Below are 16,648 nucleotides of genomic sequence, written 5' to 3'. Positions count from 1 at the left end.
CAAATATTAGGCCAATCGTGGGCGCGACTATCGCACGCCTCAGATTTGCACCGCAAGCAGCATCCTGCCCGGCTGCGGAGGTCAAGAGCACGATGTCCGCCGCCGAGTGGCCTGAAGTAACCCGTTTCGTCCGGGAGCGATTTGTTAATTTAAGTCCTCGGCTTTTTTGACTCACTCATCGTGCCCTTCAATCGTTCGTGCAATCAATCTTGACTTTCACCGCTCGGTTCACCTCACGACCAAACACGGCTAGAGTGTAAAGGGTACGACGGGGACACGGTCCCGGTCCGCCCGGAAAGTAACACATCGCTCAATAAGTCCGTAGGATAGCTTATAAAACAACAATATTTTGATATAATTTGTATTAATTCATCAACATAGTCTCCTTTTAAGGCGATACAGTCAGTCCAACGTTTCTCTAACTTTTCGATACCATGTTTGTAGAACGATTTATCTTTCCCTTCAAAATATGCCTCAGTTTCGGCGATGACCTCCTCATTCTCGATCCAAATCTCTTTCCCTGGAGCATCCTTTTGAGATCCGAGAACAGCCAATAATCGCTGGGGGCCAAATCTGGCGAGTATGGTGGATGGGGCAACAATTCGAAGTGCAATTCATTCATTTTCACCATCGTTTTCATTGACTTGTGACACGGTGCATTGTCTTGATGAAAGAGAATTTTTTTCTTCTTCATGTGCGGTCGCTTTGCGTCGATTTCAGCCTTCAATCGTTCCAACAATGCCATGTAATACCATTCCGACGTGCACCACGATGCCGACCGTGTCGAACTCGTTGAACGGAGGCCCGAACGTTTGCCCGTCGATACTTCCGATCGGAGTGATCGTGCGAAACCAGGGTTGAAGTGTGCTACATTCCACCCGAACGGATGAGGGGTCCCGCGTGTAAGTAGTGTTCTTGTGAGTTGTCAGCAGTACAGCGCCATTTTTTGTTCCATTGGCGGTCACGTTACCCAACTCAACAACGGATTGCTCCTGGAGCAAGGTCTGAGTATCCTCGGGAGGGCGCCATATCGAAAGCATAAACACCTTTTTCGGTTCAACCGGATCCATTAGCCGTACCTTCAGCAGGGCCGTAACGGAGGATCGATCTGGTGGCCGATTGTCGAGCTGCGCCTTGACCCGCTGGTGGATTTCGTTCTGCAACGCTTCCTGGCGCTGCTGCTGGAACCGGTCGATCAGGGCTCTCTGCGAGCTGCTCAGATCGATCTGCAATGACACAATGGAATGAATGCACTGTCTGGCCAGTTGAGGAATAGTGGCGCGCACTACACTTACATCCAAAAACGAAACATCGAGCCCATTCTCCAACTGCTCCTGCAGTTCCTCGCACGACGTTGCTTCCGTGAGGCGAAAGTTCCTATTAACCGCGATGGTCCGCCGTTCCGCTTCGAGCTCCTGCTGTACCCGATTGTACAGCTTGTGCAGACTGTCCAGCTGGCCAGACTCGTTCCGCTTGCTGTGTCTCAGCTGCATCCGCTCCGAGCGCAGTGTCGACGGTTGGCCTTCGGTCGTTGATTTTTCAACGAACACCAACGGGTACAAACGCACGACGATCGCCCGGAAACGACAGACGAGTCCACCCCGATCGAGCACACTGTTGCACGGAATCGTGAACGGTGCCGGGTGCCGATAGTAGCCCAACTTTACCATCCACCGTACCCGTCGGGTGGCGTTGGCGTGAATCTTCAATCGAACTTCCGGCGGTACTTCCAACGGTGAACAACCTTCGCTATGGTTCGTTAGCTCTGCACCCTGGATCATGAGCTTCGTTCCGACTGTGATCTTCCCTCGTGCGACCGCACTGGCAAGCGGGCCATCGATGGTCGTGAGCACCGCGTACCATCCATCGCTCAACTCTAGCCCATACCCGATCCCTCCGTCGACCGGAAAGACGCGTGACACGAACAGCACCATCCTGCGGCTGGCAATGTCGTCCTTCTCCAGCATTCGCCTCAGCGAAGACCGCTGCGACAGGTCAATCTCGCGGTGGTACCGGTACTGCAGCTGCTGAAAGACATTGTCCGGAGTGAGGACACCGGTGAACCGATTGCCAAAGTTACGCTCCAAAGCACTCAGTTTGCTAACGATCCACCGCCAAGCGTTTTCCACCCAACCGCACGGCACCAGCCTTGGGTCGATGCCGGGTGTGGCTAGGAAGGCCAATTTTAATTCCTCCAAACCGACTGTCGAATGTTGGCCGAGCAGCAAACAGGCTTCCCCTTCGGACCCGAGCGGCACTCCCGTAACGTTACTATTGCATACAGTTTCTCTGTTAAAACGAGAGAACGGAACGTTATCAGGGGAACACCAGAACCTAAGAGTTCGTCCACCTATGCTACTTACCCGTAAAGGTCAATCATATTGAACCGAAAATCTATCGCGTTCTCCACCGTGACATCCATCGCGGGAGTCACAACCGAAGCTGCTTCCGGCCGGGTGCCGTGCCCTACAAACTGTTCCATCGGAATACGATCCTTCCGTAGCTTTTTGGCACAGAACAGTGACACCACCGGACGGCACAACGTGACCGGTTTGTTTTCCACAAATTCGCGCTGCTTCTGCAGTGCCACTAGACGCGCACTGCGAACGGCTTCCGGTGGACCACACACCGGTTCCTCTGCCAACAGCTTCGGTAACAGCATCTCGGGGAAGCTATCGTCCCAAGAGATACCGCCAAAAGACTTGTTGGTTTTAGCGTTACCGCCGTCAACCGTCGGTATGGTTTGCGTCTTGGGAAGCGTTTCCGCTTTGCTGAACAGCTCATGAAATTCACTATCATCGAGCGCGGCAAAGTACTGATCAACATCGTGCACGGCGGCCGCTGTGGAAGTTAGTGTGGCCGCTGGAGTGCTCGTGTGTTGTCCCATCACGGTCGGATTGAGTTTCGACGTTTTCGTCGGTGTTCGAGGATCCGGCGAATGTTTACGTTTGCGGTCAGCGACTCGGTGAGGAGAATCGCATCGCACTTCAACACGCTCCGTCAGAGGCTTGACTTGGCCAATTTTTGCACCCGATGCAAGGTGATGAAGCTCCTTTACACGGGAACATGCCTTCGGTGTGTCGGGTGGTTCATTTTCTCGGTCGAAATCGCTCCACATTTGTTTCGCTCTCTCCAGGGAGCGGCTCGACACGGTGATGGCCGTACCGCTTGCCCGCTTAAACATTGGGAGGGCACCATAATGCTCTTGCTCTGGGTGCGCTGTGGGCATATTTTCCACCGTTCTTTTGCCGTCCGGCGCCTTTGATCCGGCGGCTGTACTGAACTCGCCTAACGTTGGTGCTCCTTGAACAGTTTCACATTCATTTTCTACTTCGTTAAAGATTGCCCGCGCTCTTTCGAGTGCCTTCTCCGAAACGGATATCTTACTACCGCTGGCAGTACTGAAACCTCCGCCATAACGAGTTTCGTGTATCGTACCACTGGCCTTCGCTTCCTCTTGCCCGAATATTTGCTTTGCCCTGTGTAGGGCGTTAGTCGGCACCGACTTTGAACTACCCGCGGCCATACTGAATCCCCCGCCGGTATCAGTGGGTTCTGTTTTAAGGAACATATTTGGATTGTCCATCGGTACTTCTTCATCGGCGAAGAAAGATTTTGCTTTTTCGAGAGCTTTCGCCGAAATGGCTATTGCATTACCAGCAGCGGTGCTGAAGCCAGCGAAATGTGGCATCGGGTTTATAGCTGGCTTTCGTTCACTGGCCCCTTCCACGCTTCCCTCCGATGCCTGTAGATCCTCGATTTTGGGTTTCATATCCACTTCAAGAGAGACCTGTATGTCCTCTTTATATTTGGCTTCCTCCTCAGCAAAAAGTGCTTTCGCCTTCTGAAGAGCCGCACTCGAGATGGCAATCGAACTTCCACGGGCGGTAACGAATCCAACGTGCACGGGAGGTTCCGGAAGCGTCCGATTTTGCAGTGTCACTTGTTCAGGGTCTACTTTTTCGACACAACACATTGTGGTGCTTGGAGGTTCGAACAACTGTGGGACTTCAGAATGTTGACCAAACAATAGCAAATCGGTGTCCTCTTCCAGCAACTGTGTTACTGGTATCGGATCAGCAAGGTCACCGTGCGCTTGATCGTCATCGAATGGTGTTCCTACTTCGTCCTCGCTGGAACTATCAAACGAATAACGAAATGACAGCAACATTGGTGAAGCTGGCTCAAGGGTTGTCAGTGAAATTTGTGAGGACAAATCAGCTGTAAACCCGTAGAACGTAGGCTCACGTTCGATGGACTCGGACAACTGCTTTTCTTTCTTATTCGCTTCTGCTTCTTCGTTTGGACCGGCAACACTTGCACCACCGACGACTTGCGAAAAGAAGGTAGATAATTGGGTGAGATTTGCCTGAATGTGGACACTGGTGTGCTGGAGGGCATCGGCACCATCCAGTGACGTTTCTCCATCACTCTCAAAATTGCACGTTGCACCGGATATTTCGGAACCACCTAAGGATTCATCATCCGACACCGAGTGGTGTCCGGTTCGGGAGGATTCGTCCGATCTATAGCTTAACCGGCGTGCTTTTAGTTTGCGCTTAACATTCTCATAAACTCGAACCGTAGGTTGACGTTGTACGGCCATTGGCGGACTGGCAATGTGATCCTGCAACTGAAGCACCTTTCGCCGGCAGCATTCTGAATTTATCAGCGTAAAGTCAATCTCTTCCACTTCGTCCGAGTCGAAATCGCGCTCAATTGAAGCCACGGTATCCATAATGGGGAAGGGAGCAAAATCTAAAAAATTAATTCAATTCAATGATTGTCCGACGTTTTCTTAACCGTATTTTGTTGATTATAAATACCCCTAACTACTGGAACAATTGACGCAACAGCGCTCTCTTCTACTGGTGCTGGATTCATGGAAGGATCACTACGATCTGGCTCCTTATTATCGTTCTCTAACCTCTCAGCCGCGTTCAACATTCCCGTCAGTTGTGTGTCGATCTCTAACTGCGTGAAACTGTAATTATTTTGTTTTATTTCCACCGTTTCAGCCTCCACCGTTTGCGGTGCGGCGACATTGGCCCGCCTCTCCAGCTCGGCGACGGACAGAAACTCTCCGAACGTGTCAGTATCTAAATCTTGCGAAGGCACTTTACTAACACGAATGGCATTTGCTTGTTCCAGCAAAAGCGCACCGGCCAGTGGATCGCCGGTGACCGTTTCGAACCGGTCGCCTGTGTCGTCATTAAAGTAGAAGGCTAAGAGGTTAGCTTTTGGCACACCGCCAACGACGGGACATTCTGCACTTGGTTCCGGTGGTGGATTAGATTCCTCATCGGTACTGGGGTCCCGTGAAGCTTCAGACGTGCCGGGTGCGTCGTTTTGCGCTTGATGAAGGGCTAAACGATTGAAGGAGTGTTTGTGGCGCTTTTTTCGCTTTACCACTTCCGGACTGGCTGGTACTTCCTCCATTTCGCTGAACCGACTGGCGCAAAATTGCCCGCCACTGTTTTGTTTTGTTTTGATTCGCCAGCGTTGACAGCCAGCGTTGACAGCCAGCTTTGACAGCTGTCAACTTAGAGATCCTACGCTGAAAACAGCACACAGGAATCGGCGTTACGGCAGCATCAGTAATTATCTGCTATAGCTGTAACGTAACTTAACCGATTGTAAAGGGTGAATTTTCTGTTAAGTAAGGATTTATATATCAATTACCGCAAAAGCATCAAATAACATTTTTTTCATTTCATTTCAATTACATACAATTTAACAAACTTTCTGATGTATTGAAGTACATCTCATTTCCAATTCTTTCTGAAATGCACAGCCATGCTGAGAATCTCTACATCTTCGTAGCGTTACCAGTCGTTACAATACGTCAGAATGTCCTCGAACGCGTAACGCTTTGGGCTGTAGAGAACCTACAAACGTTAAAGTACTTTGAATCTGATTTTAAAATTTTCGCTATGCTTCTACTGTCGTTCTGTTTTAACTTATTGTATTTTTGCTGTTTTTCTAAATGTAATACTTCGAGTTACTTGTTTTCTTGTTTACTACGTGAATTGAACTGAAATTCGAATTTAGTAACGTTTTGGGTCGTTTTTGGAAAGTTACAGAAAAGGGCATGCTAAAAACTTGTTCACACTTCACTAGACCTTCATGACCTTCAGCACTAAGCAGGGTTCAGAAACGAGCGGGCAATGCGAAGATCAGTGGAAGAAAGATGAATAGCAAAACATCCTCCAAGAAGGTACAGCAGGTACGCAGCATATGGCCACGTTCACGGTCCCCACGGTCGCTGTTGCATAATAAGCTGCATTTTGATTTTCTGCCGCATCCCAGTTCATCGCAACAGCGCAAGAGACAAAAAAGTAAACAACTACCATACGTTGGGCTGCAAAAATCGAACACCGAACTGTGTGGCCGCGGTCTGCATAATTAAGCAAAGACGTCCCAGTTCGCACCTGGCACGCTGCATATTAAGTTCATTAGTGAGTGCACTGCGTCAGCCGCAAAAAGAGAGAGAGAGAGAGAGCGAATCTAGCTTGTTAAAGGGAAACAGAAGAGAAAAAATTGGCGCCCAGCTGACACCTGCTCGACGGTGGTCGTCGGAGATTTGACAAACCCGAGCAAACCGAAAGGCCAACATCAAAAAACGGACAAACAACGTACGAATCGACGAACCTGGAAACAACAGCCACACAGCAACAGGAGCAAAGCCACACACAAAATACCCTTCGATCCTGTTTTTTTCATCTCTCTCTCTCGATCTCATTCTGGCCTGGCGTTATTACGGTGCAGGTTTACGAAGCACCTGTCCTAGCGCGATCGCGATGCAGGAAGCCCGCAACCCGAAATCCTTCGAAAACGACGTGATAAGCATCTTTTTATATGGCTCCATTTGCGTGCGTGCGCCGTTGCTGGCCGGGCACCTGGTTGGCTCAAGGCATCGGAGGGCCGGCTGCACGGAGCGAGTCACAACGGCCTTATACGGTCCGCGACTCTTTTTTAAAACGACTTCAGATGAACATCTCCCCTTACGCCCCGCCGATAATCTTATGTCTTACAACAACAAAAATTACGATATTTAGAAATGGTTCATTTCTGGAGGTAAGCATATGAGACAGAGAATATTTTAGAAGTTCGTTTTCGAAATAAGATTTGCGTTCGTCCATATGCGATAGACGTTAACCTTTACGCAATATTTTGTGAATTGGCTGAAAGGTAAAATTAAACATTAAAGAACCTTAATTGGAGTTCTCCAAAAATGACTCAAGAATTACCATCTTAAATTTTCTTGATCGATGTGCAAATGTTTATTCATTTCTGAAGCACTTTTTCGGGTTTGGAATGTGTACAAAACTCAGCGGTTTAACGAAATGTAATCATTCACTTCTTTAATTAAATGAAATGCCAATAAGTGGTAGGTTCTAACTGTTTACGATCCCTTGCCCTTAATATTATCATTGATCGTTTATGTATCATTATGAATGAAGGTGGAAGGATCAAATATTTCGTGTAGTACTTCTCGATCCCCATAAATTTGCCACTTCCGATTGTACCATATGCCGAATGAAAAAACAAAATGATATGCGACCGAACGACAACCGAGACGCAACATTATTATGAACCGCGAACACATTCTCGCTTTCAGCTACTGTTCGGTCCAGACCAACCGCTACCGTCCGAGAACAGCTGCTGGCACTGGTCAGTGCCGCCAGCCACAACATATGCAACCGTTTAGCTAAATACTCCGAAAAACCACACTATTATAAACGCCATCAGGTTTGGTGGTCCCGATTGTTTCGCCCGGAGCCACCCAACCTAACGATAGCGGTGCCAGGGCCGAGCTAACCGATGTAACGGTGCCACCATCAAACGAATTCCGGTGACGAAAAAATGGGTGAGTAAATTCAAAATGCTCACACACCGCACCGCACATAAATCATGCAACCGGGATGCGGTTTCCACCGAAAAAAAACACTAGAAACCACCACGCGGGTCGAGCTCGGGCAAAAACAATAGTAAAAAGGGAACAAAGATGGGCCGACAAAGTGCAACATCCCGGTCGCGGTGTGAAGCTCGTTGAACTGAACATTTTGCATCGACTCGCATTGTTTGCACCATCGGGCTCGGGCCGCGGATCGTGAACCAACTGGAAACAAACTAAACGAACGGAGCATAAAATCAACAAACCTCGGGGCCTCGGAGCCAATCGGTTCATAATTTATTCGCACACCGCAGCTAATCCTTCGAATCCTGGCCGACTCTGTAAGTGGAGCGGAAACAACAACAAAAAAAGTGCGTGCATGGGGGGGCGGCCCGGAAATCATAATTCCCTCAGCGATCGTGCGTGCGAGGCGCACGTTGTTTGGTTCGCATTGGCGCTTTGGCGTGTTTCAGCAAAACCGTGGAGCGCGTACGGCGACAAGAAAGCCCAATCCAGCCACCAGGATCATAGACTCCCTTTTTTTGGGGGGGCCGGTTGGCGTGGTCGCAAGACGGCAAGGCAAGTGGTTTCACTTAAGCAAAGAGCCCCCGAAAGGCTAAGATAAGAACGCCTAACGGCCACCCACCCGGCAGCAATCGGGTATATGAGGAATGAATGAAGAAAGAAATCCGGCGCCCTGTTATCGCCGCTTGAAGCGACGCTGCTTTCGGTGCTGGTAAATCCTTCCGTAATTGAAAAGGATAAAGTGCAATAATGAAAGTTTGAGACGAAGCAGCCGCCGGCGTGGAAGGTGTGGACCGGCCGTGAGTACGTGAGCCGGATCGGATTGGGTCAAATTTGGCCCGGGCGGACGAGGTGAAACAACATTGCTTGTGCTACCTTTCGGGACGGGCGGGCTGAGACCCCCGTCCCCCCCCCGAGCAAGGTGGGACATCTCGGACCTGGGGCGCTTGCTGGGCAATATGTTGGGAGTAATTTTTTCTCCCCTTCTCTGCCAGTGCCATTCCTTCGCCATCGTCGTCGCTTGAACCATCCAATTATCAGATTATTGTGTTGGGCTCCCTGGCTTCCCCCTTGCCGATAACCCGTTGCTGGGGCTAGGCAGAAACCGGAACCGGAAGCTAACGAAAATATGAAACTAAACAGATGTCACGGACGGTACGGTAATTCGGTTTCGGGTGCTCCTTGACGTGCCGTGCCGGGCAGAGTGGTTTCTTTTTGGGCCCGCCAGCCGAGGATTTCCCGAGACGACATTGATTAGACATTGGAAAGCGACCTTTTTTTTGCCGTGAAAATGATTTTTCCCTCGTCGGAAAATATGAATGCTTTGAAGCGCATACATTGCTCTAAATTATAATTCAAAACCGAGCTCGGTGTACCAATTGAAACGGAGAGACAATATAAAGCGTGGCTGTATGAAGAATTTCCATGTCCATTCCATGCGCACACACAAATATATAGGAAAATCGCTACCTCATTTAGTGGCCATTTTCCCGGCAGTGGCGGCGGGGGCAAAACTCCTACTCCCAGCACTCGGAAAAGCGCGGATAATGGCCAGTGTGGATGGAAATTCTAACGTAAAAAATAACGCTAACGAAGTGGTTGGCGGTGGAAAGAGCAATAAACGGCACCAAACACAACAGGGACGGTTTTGTAAGCCAGTGCGACCGGAAACCGAGAAAACCCGAGCACCGGAGCGTGCACACCCTTCGGCCCCGGAAGTGCCTCCGGGCGCGACCACCGGCAGCAACACAAGTTGTTAATAACAGTTATTTCATTTCATAAATGGCTGCGGCTACGGTGGCAGATCAAGAATTAAGCTATCTGCGAGCGGGAATAAAAGCCGGAAACTCGCGAGCCAACCGGCGAGGAATGCCGGTGGCGCGAGCCAGAAAGGATGCGAACCGAGGGCACGATGGCCGGACGGCCCGGCAGTGGTAATAGAGCCATCGGCGAGTGCGACGATGCGGCAAGAATCCCGGGCATCCCGGAAAGTCGGAAAGTCTTCAAAGGCGTCTTCCACGCTGAAGACGCTGTCCGTTTGGCAGCTTCCAGCCAATTATGTAATAAAAGGAATTCACAAAAATGTAATAAGAAGCAAGTTCGATGGACACGGGGCTCGGCAAGTTACAATGGACAAAACAATATCCTCGCGGGCTTTTCGCCGACGGCCGACGGCCGAGCAGATGCCGAACGTCGTGGCGCGCCCGGCACGAACGAATAGCTCGCATACTTGCGCCTTGAAGCAGCAGAAAGCAAACTTTGGCCCGACCACGACGACGACGGCCCGACGATGAAGTCATTTTTCCGGGCTTGCCAACCCGAGCGCACGGTATTTAATTTGTTGCACTAAACTTTAAATTAAATTGACTCATTTTGTGGATCATTTGTCGGTGGTCGGTGTTGGAATAAAAACCGGACACCCGGGTCACCCGGCAGCATGCAGCATGTTGGCCGCCTCTGTGGGTGCTAAAAGTTTGTCGCACTGATTAGAGGATCAACGACGATGAACGGTCCCATTTTAAAGGAGCCGGCTACGTCTTCGCGACCCAACGGACGACGGCGACTGAGCTTTGACCGTCCGAACGACTGTAAGACGGGCAAATGTCCAACCATTTTGAGGACGACGGAATGTTTTTGTCGCCTGACGTTTACTTGGCTAATTGATACAAGTCGCAAGATTATGGTTTTATTAAAAAAAGGGCGGACAAGTGGACTATAATCCGCACACAATTAAATTAATGTCTTTCGAATGTGCTGCAGATACGGCGCCAACATTTACAGGCCATTACGGAGGAGGCCAGGGCCTGAAAGTATCCGTCAAGACAGGCGAACGCGTAGTTGAAGCTTGTGATTTTCTTTGTATTAAAACATTACGCCTGACTTCAAATGAACATGTTGTGAACTGTCCAAAAGCTGAAGTCTAGTTAGATAGTTAGAAGTCCAATAGATCACTTATTTGGAGTGTTTTTTCGTAGTTTGACCACTCCAAATTGCAGTTCAGTAACGCTCCAATCTTAACGTTCCCATTGACGTGGCAATCCCTATGAGCTAACGAAATTGCAGCGAACCGTTTCGGGACCCTAGGGCACTGAAATCTCTACATTGTAGCCTGTCTTGTGTTGTTTGTTATTAACGATGCGTCTGTGGGTTGTTCACCTACTTGTCACAAATGGCGTGAATCCTGTTAGAAAGTATTCAAACACGGGCCGCTGTCCGTCCGACATCTTCCCTGGAGACAGGAAAGGTCTCTTCCAGTCTGCAGGACTTGTCTCTTTCAAGCGAAGAAGAATTACTGCTCAGTTGTTGTCCCTTCACAAGCTCCTTCACAAATTCTAAGTGTTAACGACACAAGACCTATTGTAACGCTTGCTTTAAATTTACAGAAAAATTCACGGACATAAAACTTCAAATCATTAAACACACAATAACCATTTTATGTGATAAATGATAGATTGACAAATATATTTTTTATGTTTTATGACTAAAACATAGAACATCCTGTATTGTCTATGTGTCGTACGTATAATCTCTGTTCGTCCATTATTGATCATAACATGTCTATTCGTCAGTGTCGTAGTGTCCTTGACCTCGCGTCCTTTTAATGTCTGGTTACCGGTTTTTTGTTCTCGCTTCGCCAGTAGCTATTCAGGTTAGCTAGGGATTTTTAAGGTCAGCTAATTTTTACCTCTTTTTGTGTCAACTAGGCTCCGCTGCCCATTGTTATACTAATAATAAATAAATACAGGGTGAGCCGAAAAAACTGCAACAAACTTCAGACTGCTGTCATTTCTAAACCTCTCGTCCGACAGCTGTCAGATTTATTCCAGTGACAGCTCATTATATTATTTACAAGGGTGCAAAAGCATTTTGCTGGAAATTTGTGAGAAAAAAAGTTATTCGTAATGGAGTACAAGCGTAACAGTGTGATTTCATTATATTTGGCTGGAAAACCACAAGTGGCTATCGAGCCCTCCAGCATTTAAATGTTAATAAATCATTTGTGTCTCGTACCATCGCTCGTTACAGTGATACTGGTAACGTAGCCTGACGTCAAGGAAGTGGACGAAAAAAAACAGCAACATCACCAGAAATGGTTCGAAAAGTGAAGAAGCGACTTCATCGAAATCCGTGTCGCAGTGGCCGAAAAATGGTTCGTGCGCTAAACATATCGCAATATGCCATTCGGAAAATATTGCAAAATGAGCTTGGACTAAAGCCATTGAAGTCCCAAAAAGTGCAAGTTCTTACCGATGCACAAAAAACAGGTTAGGCTCGAAAGAGCCAAAGACTTGCTTCGCTTGGCCGCAAGTGGTAAACTGGCAAATTTGGTTTTCTCAGATGATAAACCATTCGTTATCCAGCAGTTTGTAAACAAATAAAATGATCGTGTTTACTTGCCAGAGAGGTCAGCTGAAAATTTACACCTTCGGTTGGCCACCAGAACTCAAGCGCCGGCCATGGTGGGGGTGTGGGCCGCCATAACAGCCGATGGTCGCTATCCGCTCGTATTAATCGATCGTGGCGTCAAAATAAATGCCGAATATTATCGCAAAATATTCTGAAGAGTGTATTGCAGCCTAGGGCACGCAAACATTTCGATCGCAGACCTTGGACATTCCAACAGGACTCAGCACCATCGCACTCAGCACGCGCCACCCAAGAATGGTTAAAAAATGAGGTTCCTCGCTTAATTTCCACCGCACAATGGGTACCAAAATCTCCGGATGCCAATCCGTTGGACTCTTGTGCCTAAGGTATTTTAGAAAGCAAGGATTGAACTAAAAAATACCAAACTTTCGATCACCTCAAGCAAACGCTTCGCCGAGAATGGGACAAAATACCGCAGAGCCACTTGCGGGCAGCGTGTAACGGTTTCATTGGCCGTTTGAAGGCCATAATTCGTGCCAAAGGTGGCCAATTCGAACAAACCTAATTTGTTCTAAAATTTTATGAAATTTCCAACATTTTTTGCTTTCATTCAATAAAATTGAATCAAAAATGAAAAAATATGGCGTTTTACTTTGTTGCAGTTTTTTCGGCTCACCCTGTAAATAAATAAATAAATAAATAAACATCTTCAAAGCGATTGAATAAAGGATGGAAAATTTCAATACCTTTGAGCGTCGCTTTAATACAAACATCGACAAAAATATGTTGCGTTAAAATTAGTTCCAAATGTGAAAAATAAAAGTTAGAGTAAACGAAACCCCATTTGGGTGACAATACTGGGTCATCTGCCAATAAATGTCTTACGACTGCGAAGGGAACGATGCTCTGCTGTCGTCCAGCCAGAGGCCGGTGACTCACCAACCCTCACCATGGCCCATAATTCAATGACTCATAATGATGATTGTAATTCAGAACTTCCTTCAGAACGCACCATCCGCACCCTGTCACACCAAACGTCCCCCCAGCCGTCCCCAGGACTAACGACATAAAATGGGGTTCTCGCGTCACTCCGCCAGCTGGCCCCGAATAGGGCCACCATCATGAAAGTATTTCGGAACAGATTAACATAAAATTATCCCAAAACGATGTGGTTTAAAGTTTGTTTCAATTTTTCTGCTTCTTCACAGAGCGAGCGACACATTTCAAGCGACGACGACGACGAAATGTGCCTCAACAATTATACCAATCGGTAACCGGTCCAGCTTGCCGATGCAAATTTTGCTCGATAATCTTTGGGGCGCCTAAACGCGGCGAAACGCATGAAAGCAAAACAAAATCAGATCATATTTTGCTGCTCGCCGTTCAATTTACGGTCCACCTGCACCGGTCCGGGGCCATCCATTTTCGGTCGCCCCGGGAGAAAAGCCCAGCTGCTGCTGCTGCTGTCCTGCCCGAAACTTGTTTTGGCCCGCTCCAATCTCATTATCGCACCCAGCATGTGCTACCGGTTTCTGGTCATTTTGTGCTGGCCGGACTTTGAGTACCCTTAACCGGCAGCGTCTTAAAGATGCCGGTTCGATCCCGGTTTTTTTTTTGGAGTTCGGGTTCGGGGCGACTGTTTATCTCTAATGAAAAAAGATGGACCATAAATTCGTCGTCCTCGGCCAGGATCACCGGTAGCGGAATGGTTTTCCTTTCGGCCTGGGTCCGCTCACCATTTGTCGTTAAATTCTGGGAGCCCTGCAAAAATGGGACTGCAAAATTGAATCAGCACCGTGTTCGGGCGATAAACCGACCGACGCTGTGGAGCCCGTTGCCACTTCGGCACAGGTTCGTGCGCCAGCACGATCGTGCCAGCCACCACCCCATGCCGGGGGGGCCGTGAAGAAAACATACAGAGGACAGCGTGGCCGATTTGCTGTATTTGCAGCCATAAATCTCTACCCCTTTTGCAGGGTGTTTGGTGAGGTGCAATAAAATCCATCATTACCTGCATTACCCGCACCGACGAGCATCCGAACGAGCGAAGGTGGCGTGGCGCCAAGGGACCGTGTTGACGCTGCCAGGAGCCCGCCGAACCTGGGAACCGTGCAGATTCATTTTTAATTCTAACGTCACGTCGCCGGGCCGGGAAAGATTTGTTCGCTTCGCTTGTCACGCGAAATGCACAGCAAATTACATGCACCCTTTTTGGTCCTGCCGTGGCCGTGCATTGTGCGCCCGTTTTTGGGCGTTCGGGAAACGGATCCCCGAACGGAAAGCTTCGGGAGAAAGCAACTGAAGCGAGCCAATTGGTGGGGATGCAGCAGCATACTTCAGACATTAAATCGGGCTGCGGTGCGCTACGGAGGTGTTTGCCAATCAAGAAAACTAACTTCGTGCCGGTGAGCAGGCGACCGAATAACGAACCGCGACTTGAGCTGACCTCATTTACGCGCTCTAATGTTAATTTTATTTTATTCTTCCCGGTTCCCGGTGGTTTTTTTTTTATTTATTCGGAAATGGTTTCCGGAAAACGGTGGGTCGGGCGCTCGCAACCCGGAACTCGGGGCACGTATCGAACATTTGTCTCCTTCTACGGTACGCCTTGGTAGCCAGCAAATTATTCGCTTAAGTGCAGCGCTATACTGCAGATTCGCTCGCTCGCTTCGTTTCCCATCGCGTTTTTTGTGCTGGCCCGGGAAACTCCTCACCACCCCAGCCGAACGGTGCATCGCCTTGAAAGTCCTTTATTTTATTCGGATCCTCGCGAAGGGCTGCACTTTTGGGGCGATCAAAGAAAAAAAACGAGCGAAACTCGACGCTATCGGAAACTCTGGCTACGGATTTTCGGGGCTCCGCTTTCGGCTCCGCTTTTGGCGTTGCATTACACGGCGGCGGCGGCGGTGTGCATGTGTTGGCGCTGGCGAAAATGGAAGTGTAAATTTGATTTTTCCATTTCTTCAGGAAGCTCCGCGACCGGGTGGGGGCGAAGGGATTTGATTGATTCCCGACCCGTCCGGAGCCGGGTAACAAGAGGGTTTTGTAACGGTCGTTCGAACATTGCATTTAAACGAATTCTCGGTGAGCAAAAGAAAAAAAACCCAACCCAAAGACAAAAAGGAAATAGAAAGAGTGAGGCAGCGGTAGAGAGAAAAAGACATCGGGCAAACTTTCTCCAGTTTGCCATGCTCGGATGTTGTTTGCCAAACAAGCCAGGCCCCTGGGGCCAGGACTCCCCCCCCCGGGGGGCAGATGCAACTTGTAGGAGCGCCTCGTAGACAAACGGAAACCCCTAATGCCAATATGTTTCTGCCGTTCGGGCAAAGTTGGTTCGAATTTCCTCCCCGCGAACGGAGAGTTCGCACTAAGGCGGCAGTAAAAAAAATGGCGATCCGACGACGGTACTTTCTACCTTAAAGCTGCTTTCGTCTTTTAACTATCGACAAAGATTAAATTTGAAAGCTGTTTGAACTGGTGATTCGTTAACTCGAACAAGAAGGCTGGTCAAACAATGAGGCCAAGTCGCATTGAACCTTATTGGCCTTATGCTTTTTCGATTGTATATTTTGAGAAGCTGAATATTACGTTGGGGCTAAAAGAAAACCATTGTTTTTGCATGGCATACGAAACATTATTTAAGAAGGTTTCACCTAATGCCTCTCGTATAGAAGTCTCGGTCCTTATTGGGGAAAAACTCTAGAAATGTCTTTTCACAGTCTTCTTTGGGTCACAACTTATGATCACTCAAAAAGTTTTGCAATACGAAAAAGGTGGTAATCTTTTAGTCCGGATTATATAGTTGATCGATTAAAGTCTGCCAGCCAAGCTCTCGGACGTTCTGGCGACTCACTTCCTACGTGGCCTTGTGTTGGTCTGATGGTACTTAACACCTCTTTTGTACCTGGTCAATCGTTAGCTTCAATCGGTGCAATTGTTTGCAGAAGAGATCTGATTTTAGTGTTTGGCCATACGGAACCAACTCCTACCAAATTCAAATACACAGTATAACCTTCCAGGTCGTTAGTCCTGGTTTGACCACTATTTGAGATGCTTCACAAAGCTTTGATTTTTGAAGTTTATTGCTGCTGCACCCAAAAATCAAGCTTGTTTATAAATCCAGCTTTGTGCAAATGGTTTTAAACTGTTTTTTTAATGTTTAAAGTTAGTTCTTTATTAGACAAAAATGCTTGATTCAGCCGGGCTAGCCCGGGATAAGGCTATTCTGAAGTGGAGGAAATGCCATCGATTAAGATAATCTCAGAATGTTAGATTAAGCTACCTATTAAGTAAATTTAATAAATACGGCCCGTTCCGTTCTTCTAAAAAAAAAAAAAATGCTTGATTACATGAGAGTAC

The 16,648-nt window shown here is 48.2% G+C and overlaps 2 protein-coding genes across 2 annotated transcripts in view; one reads left to right on the top strand and one right to left on the bottom strand.

The window, feature by feature from the left end:
- Window positions 1-260, top strand: part of LOC128278979 (uncharacterized) — a 1,065-nt gene extending 805 nt beyond the window's left edge. Inside the window, exon 3 of the mRNA XM_053017702.1 lies at window positions 254-260. Coding sequence (XP_052873662.1) covers window positions 254-260 — 7 coding nt within the window. The remainder of the gene's footprint in view (window positions 1-253) is intronic.
- Window positions 261-716: 456 nt separating this feature from the next.
- On the bottom strand, window positions 717-5,439 carry LOC128278978 (breast cancer type 2 susceptibility protein homolog). Its single transcript, XM_053017701.1, has 4 exons — window positions 4,899-5,439; window positions 2,364-4,758; window positions 1,296-2,289; window positions 717-1,226 (listed from the first exon to the last, which is right to left on the bottom strand). The coding sequence occupies exons 1-4, from the start codon at window positions 5,437-5,439 to the stop codon at window positions 717-719; spliced, it is 4,440 nt and encodes a 1,479-aa protein (XP_052873661.1).
- Between the last annotated feature and the right edge of the window lie 11,209 nt (window positions 5,440-16,648).

Source organism: Anopheles cruzii, chromosome 2 (assembly GCF_943734635.1).
Source record: "Anopheles cruzii chromosome 2, idAnoCruzAS_RS32_06, whole genome shotgun sequence".
Lineage (NCBI taxonomy): Eukaryota > Metazoa > Arthropoda > Insecta > Diptera > Culicidae > Anopheles > Anopheles cruzii.
This window is presented reverse-complemented; position numbering and strand designations above follow the sequence as displayed.